The sequence below is a fragment of the Artemia sp. Qi Xiang Cuo genome, chromosome 6 (genome assembly GCF_049724085.1).
Source record: "Artemia sp. Qi Xiang Cuo chromosome 6, ASM4972408v1, whole genome shotgun sequence".
NCBI lineage: Eukaryota > Metazoa > Arthropoda > Branchiopoda > Anostraca > Artemiidae > Artemia > Artemia sp. Qi Xiang Cuo.
The window spans coordinates 69,142,073-69,156,795 of NC_142799.1; the positions used below are offsets into that span (position 1 = coordinate 69,142,073).

Below are 14,723 nucleotides of genomic sequence, written 5' to 3' on the forward strand. Positions count from 1 at the left end.
TCCAAGACAAAAGCTAAACTCACCAATGAGAAGAAAAAATTTCTTCACCACTGATAAGAAGTTTTTCCAAAGAAATTGTCTACGGATTGTTTTGGGCACCCGCTTGACTGGTCGTAACTCAAAGAGTAGGCTGTGCGAAAAGTATGGTTCAATCTCACTTTCTAGGCCTATAATGAGAGAAAGGTTTAGATGGCTAGGGCAACTTCTGCGGATGAAAAATGACATATTACCAAAGATTGTCCTTATCGGCTAATTGTTTATGGCCAAACAAAAAGCGATTCGTCCCCGGTTGGGATGGAAGGATGTCGTAAGGGAAGATTTAAGAGAAATGGGAACTTCCCTGGGAGAGTGTAAAGAGAAAGGCTTTGAATAGATTGGGATGGAGGAGAAGTGTACTAAGCTGTGTCGGCCTCAGGCAGCTAGGTGCTGCAGAGTTTTTAGTTGTAGTAGTAGTAATGTGAGAACTTTGTAAGGAATAGTCAGGACCAGTTAACTCTCCTACCCAAGGCTCTTAGGAGAGAATATGGCTTATAAAGTTGTCAAGATCTGGAGTCTAAACAATAAGTCGAGTCAACCAGTGTACTGACCAGCAACTTAACAATTTTTGGAATGCCAAATCCAAATCTTTTTGATTGATTTACGTAAAAACTCCTAGAACAGCAAACAGTTTGTAAACACACAACAAAACAAAACCTACTTTGTAAGGAGCAATCAGGTCCAGCTCCCTCAAGTCTTCCAACTCCTCTATTCAAGGCTCTCAGCAGAGGATGTGGCTCACAGCCGCATCTGTTTCTAAAGTCGTCAAGATCTGGAGCCCATACAATAACTCCAGCAAGTCCCCACTCCTTGAATAGTCTTCCTTTCCTTTCAATCATTGAAGAATCATCAAACGATACCCATTGATTACCTCTGTAGGCATAGGAGCCCCATCTGTGTTCTGGATCACTGACTACTGTCCATCCTCCCTTTATGTTGACACGGTGACATATCTGCAAAAGAAGGCAAAATGGTTAACAAGGTTGAAGCATATTTTTTATTACGGTACAGGGTTGATTTTTGTATAATAGTAATTTAGTCTTCTTACATCTTCTTTCATTATTTGTTCCTTCTCCTTTTGTGGTTTTGTATTTCAATAATAAAATAATTTTTTGCATTTGAAAACTATTAAAATAATAACAGTGCGCAACCACATTATTTTTAATTATATTAAAATGGTACAGAATTCTCATTCTGGAAAATGTATTAATGAAACTACTCTATTGTATGCAAAAAAAAAACTAATTTGAGGAATAATAACAAAAAGAATATCTGATCCTTAAAAGTTCCTTTTTAACACAAGCACAGAATCTTGTGCCCAAAATTAAATAATGCATCTAAAAAATTAATAGTTTTACAGTAGATTAGAAATAGATTTTTAAATTTGTTACGGAACCATTTTACCACTCCCTAAATTTGCACACAAAAAATGTTTGAAAATTACAGAATAAAAATAGATACCACCAGGGGACACCTCCAGGAGACATCGTCAGGGTGGGAGCAATTTTTGAATGAATAGCTGACATTAATTAATTAAAACACTTCAAATGCGTTAACAAATAATAGCATCTATATTAAAATCGAAAAAAATATTCATCACAACCCATGCTGAAAATGGTGAAGGCAGCTGTTAAGTTCTTTTACAAATTTCTCATTCTTGCTTACAGCTTTGTTGTTTATCAATTGTTATGTCTTTTGCTTTTACTTGAACAAGTCAAAAAAGGAAATTATCCATTTACCTCATAATAGGCCAAAAATCCAGCTTGACGCGTAAATTCACCGGCCTGTCCAGGATTTGTAGCTGGTGCATTTAATCCATTTTTGTTTTTATCCCTTAAACTCAAAGCTTGTCCGTAAAGGGGGACACCTGCTGTCAGCTTGTCCCTTGTTGCTCCTTTGGATAGCCAGTAATTGATGGTGTAGTTCTAAAAAATAAAATAAACTTAGATATTCTTTTACAAAGCTTAAACAACTACTTTATTTTGACGGTGAGTGCTCAATAAGATGGATATTAGCAAATTTTTAAGTTGCTAAAATATACATATTGATCAGTATCATGGAAGTAATTAGGAATTCTTTCCTCTAAGACACGAGGTAGCCGAATGAAGGGTTAAGGTTATCATCTTCTGGCAAAACAATCAATGACAATTTTAAATCAGGCAATTTTTCTGCTTACATCTATTAATCCGAGACTTTCCTAACATACGAGCTAGATACATCCTAAAATAAACAAATAATTATAAAAATCCTTATAATTATAAAAATCATTATTTATAAATATCATTCTATATAAAAATCATTATATATAAAAATCATCAATATAATTATCAAGTAATTATAAAAATCATTAAGCGGTGCAGAAATGCGGAACTCGAGGATATAAATTTTGATTGAAACGGTGTCGAGCCTATTGATAAATTTAGTGAGCTTTCCTTCTGTATCCAGACTATCACAAAGCTGCGATAGACGTACAATTTTGCAGCTTTCAGGATAACTGAGATTAAGATTAGTTTTTTTCTCTTTCTGTTCATAGTATAAGATCAAAGTGAAATGCAAAACCTCGGGGGTTTTGCCATGCATTTTTTCTGTCCCTTTAAGAAGATTAAAGTTGATTCAAAAAGTATAAGTATGCTTTAGATAAAGAACCCAATTTTCATCTTGCTGATTTTGACGCAAAAGATATTCCAAAAGTCACGTTTTGTCGATAGCACAGATTTTTTTTCCCTTCATATAACTTGAAAATTATACCTTTTTAAAAACATTTGCGATGACCTTCAAGTCGTAAAAAACACGAAGAGTTCAAGTCAGCATATATTTCTTCCTTCCCTATTAAAACCAAGTCCCAAGTACGGACATGCCAGAGGAAAGATTCTTTTAACCCATCTAAAAAAATTCCTCTAGTTACAATACTGTTTAAACAAGATTAGCTATAAAGTTTAAAACGTCCGTTGAAAAACGACCATCAAGTTAAGTTTAAATCAAACGCTGTGTGAAACTGACAAAAGTAAATCTGGATAAGATCTAGAAAGGGAAATCTAGAAGAACAATATCGAAACTAAGGGAAAGGGTAAATAATTACACTATTTCTCAAATTTCTTATGTTAAAATTTTGCCCTTGCAAGCTTTTTTTTCTTTTCTGAAATTCGGAATGGTTATGGATATATTAATGTTGTGTAAATACATAAAACAACAACAGAAGGATACGCAGATACGTCTTTTGCACCAAGCATGGTAACGTGGTGTTCCCGGACTCTTTCCAACACTACATATTTTGCCACGATTTTTCGTGTGGCTAGTATCTATTTTATACCATTTTATATATAATTATATATATATTATATACATTTATCCAATGAGTAAAAATTATATTATGGATTCATTTTCCCCTTTTTGTCTTTTCATGAAAACTTGGGTCTAGGTATGTAATTAGAAAATAAAGCATATGCAAATATGAACAATTTACAACTATCTTATAGTTATATGTAGATTTATGAACCACTTATAATCCCCCTTCCACATACTTCCTCACACAAAACTAGGCTGGTCAGAAGGAACCTCCTCAGAAAATTAGAGTTTCAAAACGCAAAATGAGTTTTATTTTTATTACATCATATAAACAAAGACCCATATTTATGGTAAATAATACAAATAGGTATATACTTTAACTAATTACAAATATTTCATAATTGAAGATATACTAACGCCCTACTTGGACCCCCCCCCCTCCTCTACCACACACACACCTACAAGGCTAGTCTAGAGGAAGCACCTCCCAGGGAAAACTGGAATGCCTGGCCTAAAACGCGATTCTCAACGACTCAGACAGAAAAACCTTAAATTCCCCAAGGGTATAACTTACAACCCTTGTCCTAAGGGCCGAGGGGGGGGGTTATGGCTATATAAAAATGTTGATCGGAAGTGACTGGGTAAATCATGGGCGTGGGAGGGGGGGGCTTTTTCCAATTTCTATGGTTTCTTACCGTGTTAAAATAATCAAAGTCGCTCTCGGGGAAATGATAGAGTGGAGACACATGACCGGTTTTCTTGTCCCAGTTTCCATAGTAGTCATATGTCATAACTCCAATCCAGTCTAAATATTGATTAATAGTTGATACATCATAACCAGCATCAACAACTGTTTTTGACGGTGACACTGCAGCAGAAACTGTCCATCCCCTCGGCTTAAAAGCCTCACTGATCTCCTTAACCCAGAGAGCAAATCCTTCTTTGTCAGAAGAAGGTCCTTTACTGCAATCGACCTAGAATTCAATGAAAATTAGGATAAGTAAAGAAAACGAGACATGTATAAGAAACTGTAAAACAGGTTTATGTCGAATTGGCAGAAAGCCATATTACTAGACTTTAAATACGCCTGCTGTGTGAATTTTCTTTAGAAAAATAAAGGGAGGGATGTAAATTTTAGCTCAAATCAGGCCAGTGTTTTCATTAGGGGGCGTGGGCAAACCATCTTGAGACATAAGAAAAAGGTCTTATAAGTAATGTCTAACTGATTGCTTAGGTCTAAATTAGTGATTTAAAAAATCACATCCTCGTGAGGTAAAGAAACAACTAAACTACATAAAAATAAAGTAATATATTTCTTTCACAATCATTTTAAAAGGTAGAGGCACTGTAGCACAAATTGGCCATGATGTTATGACCTGTAGTAGACCCACAGTGCCTCTTTGTGCTTTAATTTATTCCTTCTCCTCAAAAATTTAACAAGCATAAAGAAGATTAAAATAAAGAATAGGGTGGGAAATCTCTTACTGAGAAAAAAGAGATAAGTATACATGTGAATTAATAAACTTAATTTCCCATTAAAGGACAGACAGTAACTAGGGGATTTATTTATAAAAAAAAAAAAATGAAGAACGCACAAAACAAAAAAAAACACTAATATCATAAAGAATCCCGTAATTCATTTGCCGCTGAACTATTATTTTCCTTCTCTAATCTTTCTTGTGCAATGGTGTACGGGTCGGGTATGCTGTATTGGTTACTAATCACTCTGTTTCGCTTCCATGGAGGCAGTCACGGGAGAAACATGCAAAACTGGAAAAGGTGTGAAACATTGCACGCTTCTTTTTATCTGATAAGAGTCCTGAAATTGAGAGTCCTAGCACGTGGGCTGCAAATATTTCCGAAAACAGTTGGGCTAAAATTTGTCTGTACGTAGCTTTATGTTTTGAATGCAGCAAAATTTCTAAAAGTAAATTATGCTCTAGCTGTATGCTGGATCTCATGCACAATTTGTAGAAAGCACTATTTGTAGAAAATAAAAATGCCAATGAAGAAGGCAGTATATTATTAACATATTTTATAAGTCTATTAGACAATATAAAACTATTAAGTCAATAATTTATTGTCCATTCTCCTTATAAAAAAAGTTAAAAGAAAACGAGAATAAATTGAACGTTAGAAATGACAAGATAACATAAAAAATGAAACTATAAAATCTACTGAAAATTAAAGTGTATAAATATAAAAGTATGTAGTTTACCTGCCAGCAAACAGGGTACTCCCAATCCAAATCTATTCCTTCGAAGCCATATTTTTCTATAAACACAATTGCGTTGTCTATGAAATTCTTCCTGGCTTCTGGGCTATTTACTAGGCGACTGTATTTGTTTCCTGCTGAATCGTTCCATCCACCGAGGGCAATCACAACCTTGACACCTTTTTCTTTAAGGGCAACAACTTTCTGGTAAAATTCTGTAAGTAAAATATCTTAAATTACATTTTGAAGTATGCATTGCTGAAAGTTGACTTATCTGTTGTAAAGTGTAGTCGGCAATTAAATTTGGATCTTTCGATATGTTTGTATGAGCACCATTTCCCAAAAGTACAGGAAATATAAGCTATTAGATAGTACCTGTTGATAGAAAGGTATATCCATCTCTAAGGTTTGGCTTCCCAGCATAAAGTTTTATTTTTTGTCCATGTTGGAGTTTTGAAGAGTATATTTCCCTTGGTTTTCTCTTCTCATTTATACCTAACTAAGCCTCCCCTTCCCTTCCCCTTCCAATACGGCACCAATTGGGGACCTTTAACCTCAGTACTAGCAATCACCACTTCTAGAGAGGCTTCTAAGATCTCGATACAAATTCAGACATTTTAGATTGTGGTAGCACCTTTTTTTAACCTAAATAAGAAATTATACTGTGCATAAATGAAATTATATTGGAAATTATATTATATGGAAACAATAACAATAATCATTTATATATATATAATATGGAAATTATATTATATGAAAACAATTATATTATATGGAAGCAATAATGAAATTATGTTGTGCATAAATAAAATTATATTGGAAATTATATTATATGTAAACAACAAAAATTATTGTTTAGTTTATATTATATGGAAATTATATTATATGGAAACAATTATATTATATGGAAACAATCAGGAAATTATATTGTGCATAAATAGGTGTTTATCATGGCTATCGCATGGTCTTGAATTGCCATCAATATTGGTGAAGTTAAATCAGAAATAACTCTTTTTTTCTTCTTTTGGGGACAGGAAGTTTTTTTTTTACAAAATAAGAGAAATAAAATTCCATTGTTATCAGAATAATTGATAAATAGTGAAAAAATTGATGCTCACTGTAAATTTTATCCTTTATAAATACTTTAGACCTTGCTTCTAAATTGAGTGACAAGACATGCTGTGTTTATGTTTGCTGCATTAATTGTAATTTTATTTATAATAAATACAACAATGCGTTTTGGTTTCTTTGGTAAATATACAGAAGATTCCGTAACTGAGACTGAGGTAGGGGCAAGGTGAACCCTATATATAGGTTTGTAAAAGACTAAGAAAAAAGTACTTAACAACAAAATTCTTACCTTATAATATGCACAACGGTTTTATTTATAACACAATCATGTTTACTTTTATGTTTGTCCGAATTTGTAAATCATTTAGAATTTAATTTGATATTCAATTCAACAGATCTGAAACTCTGCTACATTCAGATGCAAGTCTAATGGTTCTAAATACCCATTCAAAAAGAAACAAAGCAGTTAAGTTTGGTGAACACGAGCATAGTTTAGTAAGTTTAGCAGTCGAGCATAGTTAAGTTTAGTCGAGTATAGTTAGGTTTACTTAAGTTGATTGTCTTTAGTCAATACCTGTTGAATACAAAGAATTGATTTATTATCGTTTGGTATGTTTAACTACTTTTCTTAAACCCTTTCTTGTTCCGAAAGTATAGGAGTTTTGGTCCATTTAAGGGTTTGAATTGGATTTGAATGTGGATTGATTAATATATTTGGGAAGGGTATAAAAAAGGCATCATGTTGTGCGCTCACGCGATCCCTATCTCAGTTATGGAACCTTGAATATATTTACCTTTTCCTTTTATAGAAGCTCTAAACTAGTGAATGTAGCCAGAACCTTATTTTGAGGGGGAGGGGTGAAAACTTACAATTTGGGTGGGAATAGAGAGTATGAAAGTGTATATATTTGTATGGGGCTTTTTCCAATTGAATTATCCACCTCTAACTTGTCCATCTGTATAATTAATGGATGGAACAGCCTAAAATTTAGACACAAATTAAGCAATTTACTTTCCGGGGACAGGCAACTCTGTTAAATACGCAATTTCGCTTAAGACCAGCTTGGTCAATCTTTCCTGTGAATTATTCTCATTCTTTTGTAAATGATCACTGAATTCAAACATGGGTGCTATATAGATACACATGCGTACCAGTATCTTTTTCCTCAAAGTATTTACGGAATAAATACTATTAGGTAACAGCTGGTATATTTGCCTCTTGAGTTTGACCCCCTCTAGTAAAGGAAAGTTAGGGGCTTTGTCCATATTACAGATTGGAGAGGTATTTTTCCAAAAGTTTAACTTCCACTCAGCTATTTCATCCTTAACATGTCCCATCTCTTCGTTAGGGAGTCAGGTAAGGGCCTCTCGCCCTTAACATTATTTATATTGTTAATTGTTTTTTGCTTTTCAAATGAGTATTACATGTAATTAATTTATTAATATATGTGAGCAATATAATTACTTTTCAGAAGAAAAATTAATTTACTATTGGAGCTAAATGAGTGCATTTTAGTTTTCCTTGCATGTGAAGTTGAATTGGTTTTCCTTGCAGTTGACTTCGGTCAACCAGTTGACCGAAGTCAACTGGTTGATTTCGGTCCTGGAGTATTCTCTTTCATCATGGAATTCAAAGATAATCCTTGAGATTAATCTAAAGTAAGTCCTCTATGTTCTAATGCCAAATCAATTTGCACCGTAAAACAAACACTGGCGAAAACGGAAAAAGAAGGAATATTGTTTACCAGCCATTTAGCTTGAAAATGTTTTAGAAATAATGTCTAGTTTTCTTGGGTACAGGTTGCATAAGAATCTTGACACTCTTTAGAATAACAAAATATTCTAAGGAAAATACCACACGTAAGCTAAATTAAGGTAGTGGCTGGATTTAAAAGTATGTCTAAGAAAAAATCACCCCATTCTGTCCAAATTTGCCAAATCGAGGAAAATTTACCACATGAGAGATATTGTGATTAGATTGTTATAGATATTGTGAAGTGGGTTTGAAAATCTTTGGAAGAAAAAAATAAGTTCTTAAATAGTGCTCTATGTTCTGATGCCAATTCAATTTGTACCGTAAAACATACACTGCCGAAAACGAAAATTGAAGAAATATTGTCTACCAGCCATTTAGTTGGAAAAATTATTAGAAATTATTTCTAGTTTTCTTGGGTGCAGGTTACATCCGAATCTTGAAAATATATCAGTGAATCTTGAAAAGGACTCGTAGAAACTGGCAAATATCAAAAATTATAATCTTTAATGGTTAAGGTGTTTTGTCTTTTTGTATCATTCAAGGGTTAGTAAGTGTATTTAGGGACTTCTCTTACAAGGTTAAAAAACAGATTCAAGAGTCAATTAAGTGGCTGAATCCTAAACAATAATGTCTAAAAGCAAATACGAATAGTAGTGCATATCCTAAAGATAGCACATGTAGCTCTAACTTATATGTTTTATCGTCATACATCTTTTTACCGTAAATATCATTGGATCTATAATTAATTTAATGAAAGAAAGGTTGAGGTGGTTAGGGCACGTTGTACGGATGAAGGATGACAGATTGCCGATGATTGTTCTTTTCGGCCAACCATCTAGGGCTAAACGGAAAGCAGGTCGTCCCCGTCTGGGGTGGGAGGATGTCATAAAGAAAGATTTAAAGGAAATGGGAACTTCATGGGAGGGTGTAAAGAGGGAGGCCTTGAATAGATTGGGGGGAGGAGGATCGTGCGTAGCTGTGTTGGCCTCAGGCGGCTTGGTGCTGCGGTGAGTTGTTAGTAGTAGTAGTAGTATAATTAATTTCTGCCAACTTATGCTCAAACCACACTATAGTCACACACGACAATAAAAACAGAATTGCCTACAGCGCCAGTAGCACCGGAGCCATATTAGGCGCCAGTGGATAATATCACGATTTTGCACGACCAGAATAAATTATGTACCCTATCGTAATTTTTGGAGTTGAATGGTGTTCAACTTCAAGTGTAAAATTTATGACTGAACAGGGGGGAGGGAATTGCTTCGGGGAAGGAGATTACAAATATGCAATAACAGTAAAACGACTAAAATTGTGAATGCGTGACATTTTGGGATGGGACATCATCTTCAGCTAGATGAATCTAGCTCAAGATGAAAAGATATAACTGATAAGGGTTTATTTAAATCAAACAAATAAATAAATCAACCACCAGAAGCAAACTTGTTTAGGCTATACACCCTTGAAAAAAAAACCTGATATATATATATATATATATATATATATATATATATATATATATATATATATATATATATTATATATATATATATATATATTTATATTATATATATATATATATATATATATATATATATATATATATATATATATATATATATATATATATATATATATATATATATATATATATATATATATATATATATATATATATATATATATATATATATATATATATATATATATATATATATATATATATATATATATATATATATATATATATATATATATATATATATATATATATATATATATATATATATATATATATATATATATATATATATATATATATATATATATATATATATATATATATATATATATATATATATATCACTATCAACAAGATGGTTCTAGATGCTACTATATAAGGACAAATAAATTTTAATACAGGATTTTCACACTATTTTTTTACATTTTAACGTCGAGCGTGACTATGATGTTGTTTGGGCATAATTCTGGTGAGTTAGGTTATGCTTATGAGTTAGGTTATGCTTACAGTTAGGTTAGGTTATGAGTTAGGTTAAACATGAATTTTTATAATGACAAATTGCAGTATAAGGTAATTGTTGATTTCTTACACTAAGTGAGAACAGAAGTTTGGAAAAGTAATTCCCTTACCTGGTGGTAAGTTTAATAAATGGTTAATGTAAGTTTAAAAGACTAAAATAACTCAAAAAATTAATAAAATTGAAAATTCTTTTGAAAATACATTAATGCTACCCTTGAGGATAAAAAACTTCTCAAAATCTTTTAATTATTTACTTCTCTAGTGCCAGTTTGACCTTAAAATATACGATTAACAAGGGCCATTGACTTTTTTGGCTTTCGCATTGGTAGATATGATAAGATTGTGGTACAGAAACGTGCTACAAATTACTACTCACTGTTATCTAGATCAGCCCACGTGTCATATGGTTTCATGATTAGCTTTGTAGAATCCAGGGTTGCGAAACCATACACCATGTGAGTACACAGGGATGCGTCAATGTTGTCAGGAGTGTATTTTCCAGCACCTGGTCGATACCATGCCCAATTTGTAAAGTAGCAAATTACCTTCATTGAGTCTGAAAATTTCATACTCATTAGTTATAAAAAAAATTCATTTTTCTGGGCCTCGGTGTTAGGTTTTCTTATATATGTGCATGCTAATTACTAACTCTCTCCAAGTTCATGGTTTTATCAACATATCAGATCTCTCATCTGATATGCACAGGTCTACAGTTGTAGACGATTCCAGCGTTTATACAGAGAATTAGAGCTTAGAGACGGTAACAAAACATTGTTTTGGTCAATCAGTCTTTGGAGAAGTTTTGAAGTTTTTTTCAAGATTGAAACATTGTTGTATATATTGTTTATTTTGCGAAAAGAATCGTAATTGGCTTAAGAAAAATCAAATTATGTGTTATGTTATGTTATAATAAATACTCTTAACATGAAAACTTGAAAGTTAGTGGCCTAAAAATGTTTTCTTTTTCCGCGTAATGGAAATCCCCTATCCGAACCTGGACAGGTTCACTTCCCTCGCCTATTCCATGAAAATTTAAATTCGGGATACATATACTTATATCTTTAGTGTTCTACCCCCTCCCCAGGGTTGCAACCAACAGTAGGAAAACAAATAATTATGATTAACAAAAAAATGCCAAAAGATGAAAATATGTTTGCCGTGTATGAGACAGTTGTAAGGATTGAAACTATTTGTAACCTTTCGCAACTTTTCTGGGACTTACGACCTTGGTTGGAAATAAAAGACTTTCCTTGAGCTAAATTAAGCCTAAAATCCATAACGATTTGTATGAGAACAAAATTTTTAGGGTATTTTGTAATTCATTGCCAAATAGAAAAAAAAAGGCAAGAGGTACAAATTCAATTTAAAAGTAAATTAAGAGATAAATTGGTAAATTTTATAATACTGTTTTTTCAGTGTGGTATAAGTAACGTTTTATGTCTCAAGGTTTACGATTCCTGTGAAAGTTTTTTCTAAGTTATTATTCTATGGTCTTAATATTTTAACGTGAGACGACTATGTTACTTTCATTCGGTAGCTAAAATTCATTTACCCATCTACCGAAACAAATATTTAAACTTCGCTCTATATTGTTTTCCAAACTGAAAAACAATTTGGAAACTGATCTATTGAATAAACGAAATTTTCTTTTTAGTTAGTGAACTCCAATGTACATAATTTTACTTGATTTTCATCGGGGGTTTTCATCAATAGGTGTTTATAATATGTTTTTAATAGTCGTTATCAATATCGCTAATCATTTCATCTTAAAATCATAAATATTTTAATTTTACTTACTTTTCAGTCAATTATATTTATTTACTAATTATTTCAATATGTTTTTAATAGGTGTTTTCAATAACACACACTATTATGATCTTAAAAATTGTTAGCAATACGAATTTTCTCGTCAGTTACAATGTGTATTTTTTTTTACTTTTTTTACAACGTCGTTTTTTTAAACGGGAGATATGTTTATTTAAAAAGTAACTGGAAAATTACCAATTTTGTTGATGAAACGCAAAGGGATACGAATACTGTATAAAATTTGTTATGGAGCTGATGACGATTGGTGATACAAAGCTTTTAAATGTATGTATATATGTATTGCATATGTATCTATGTACAGAGATTCTTCTACAATTCCGTCGTCGCCCAAAATGCTTCAAAAAATTATATCTAAACCAGAGAGAAAGAGAGAATTTAATTATAAATTACGTTGTGACTCAAAAATGTTTCATTCTTTTCACTGGCTTAATATTTCTCACAAAAGAACCAATCAGGTTTTAAACAGCTGTTTCATAAAAAATTGCACTTCCTTGTTAGTCTAAATTTGTCACTTAACCTTAGTTAACCCGATTTTATAAGGGCTAGGCTATTTTCTCTCAAGAAATTTGGAAGAAGGATAGACCCAACCAATGTAAGCACAGTTTCAGAATTCTCTTGAGTTTCATTGGATGAGTGTTTTTGTGATTGACGTGCAAAAATATGTCACAAAAACAAAATAATGGTATTAAGAAACACTTTGACACGGAGATACAAAACAGTATTCTCTTTTGATAAGTATACTCAATTTCACTTAGGGTGAGTCATACATTAGCTTATTGCCGTTTTTAGTTTTTCCGCGTGATTCAGCCATAAATGGTATTATTTCTAATTATGGTTTGTAAGATATTTAAAGATAATAGCTTACCATCTCCTGTTGGTTTTGGTGGCTCAGTACTTGTGCCAGAAGTTGGTGCTTTTGTTGCAATAACTGGACTTGTTATTGGTTGTGGAGTTGTGACAACTGTTGAAGTACTTCCAGCCTTCGTTGTAAGAGAAATCTGTGTCGTGCTAGGCAGTTTAGTTTCAACAGATGTCGCTGTCTGTTCTGGCTTAGAAGTTGGTTCCGCTGTTGTCGATGGTTTAGGTGGCTCTGTAGATGGAGGACTAGTTGGCGCTACAGTAGGCTCCGTAATCTCCTCAGCTTTACAATTTGCATTTGACGGCCAGTCACATATTAGAGAACCCTAAATTATAATTTTATTAAGTTCGTGGGTAGAATAGCAACTTTCACTTAAAAAAAATAGTATATTTATGGGTTAAAAACCCAAAGAAGAACTTTGCAGTTTGGTATTAAATATAATGTCTGAATCTAAAAGCCTGATTCACGTCCTGAACCTTCAGAATTCCTAAAATATTATCTCCTAATGTAATAAGATAAAAATAAAGAAATTTTAGTGACAAAATATCTTGATATTACAATCTTTTACTCGTTAACAGTAGACCCAATGTAACATATTTGACAGGCTTAACTCAGTCCTTATGCTCAAATACTCCTGTGTCCTTCAAAACAATGAACAAACATTTAGTTTGAGAAATCTAAGAACTCCTGATAATTAAGATCGGTTTATGAGCTATTAGTGAGTTACGAATAGTTTTGAAAAGCACTGAAGATTAGCTTTGAGTCATTATAATTATATTTGTGTACAAAAATAAGTTGTAGGAGAAATATTTTTAAGGTACATTAAAAAAAAATCTTTTAAGGTACATAAAATTTTTTTTTTAATTGAGGTACATTAAAAAAAATTTTTTTAAAGGTACCAAGAATAGTAAATATAAGATTCGTTTGTTTAAGCTGGTTAAATGGAAACTTGCGCAACCCAACATCTTAAAAATTTGGGAAAATTGGGATTGCGATTTTAATTGAAAAAATGTCCACAACCAGTTATGAAATTTGGGGAGTAGATTCTGCCATATTACACTTTCTTTTGAAAGTGTAGTGGTCTTTTCCAGACAGTTGAATATTGAATATATATTTTTATTATTTAATGTCATGGGATTTTTTTTCAAGCCTTAGGGTTTTCAACACCTGAATATCGTATAAACTAGCGATAATATGGCACTTTACATCATGAACATAAAAAGCCATCACTTCTCTGAAGACCCCTCGAACAAACCAAAAGATGTAGCAGATAGACAAACGAAATTCATGATTCTTTTATTGTTTGGATGAGCTACGGAGCAATTCTGTTTCCTTTTCTCTCTGCCTTTTCTTTTCCTCTCTCATTTCCTCTCTCCCTCTCTTTCTCTTTTTCTATCCATCAATACATCTATCTATCTTTAAAGATAATCTTCTTTTATGACTGACTCACAAGTTTTTTACATCAAGGTTGAAGGAAAGAGTACCATGCGTTTCATAGTTTAAAAGTGTTTTACAAGTACACTTTTCAAACAGTTCGTGGTAACGAACTGTAAGTAAGGAGCGACCCGGCTCAATGGTAACCGAAACTGTAGAAAACGGAATTTTGATACCAATAGATACATCAAAAGAATCAGAT

At 32.5% G+C, this 14,723-nt stretch overlaps 1 protein-coding gene across 1 annotated transcript in view; it reads right to left on the reverse strand.

The window, feature by feature from the left end:
• The window catches only part of Cht10 (Chitinase 10), a 141,333-nt gene that overhangs the window by 17,405 nt on the left and 109,205 nt on the right, over positions 1-14,723 (reverse strand). Inside the window, exons 18-23 of the mRNA XM_089091125.1 lie at positions 13,094-13,412; positions 10,778-10,957; positions 5,540-5,751; positions 4,017-4,295; positions 1,776-1,961; positions 698-989 (exon numbers count right to left, since the gene is read on the reverse strand). Of these exons, the coding sequence (XP_088947251.1) occupies positions 698-989; positions 1,776-1,961; positions 4,017-4,295; positions 5,540-5,751; positions 10,778-10,957; positions 13,094-13,412 (1,468 nt within the window). The remainder of the gene's footprint in view (positions 1-697; positions 990-1,775; positions 1,962-4,016; positions 4,296-5,539; positions 5,752-10,777; positions 10,958-13,093; positions 13,413-14,723) is intronic.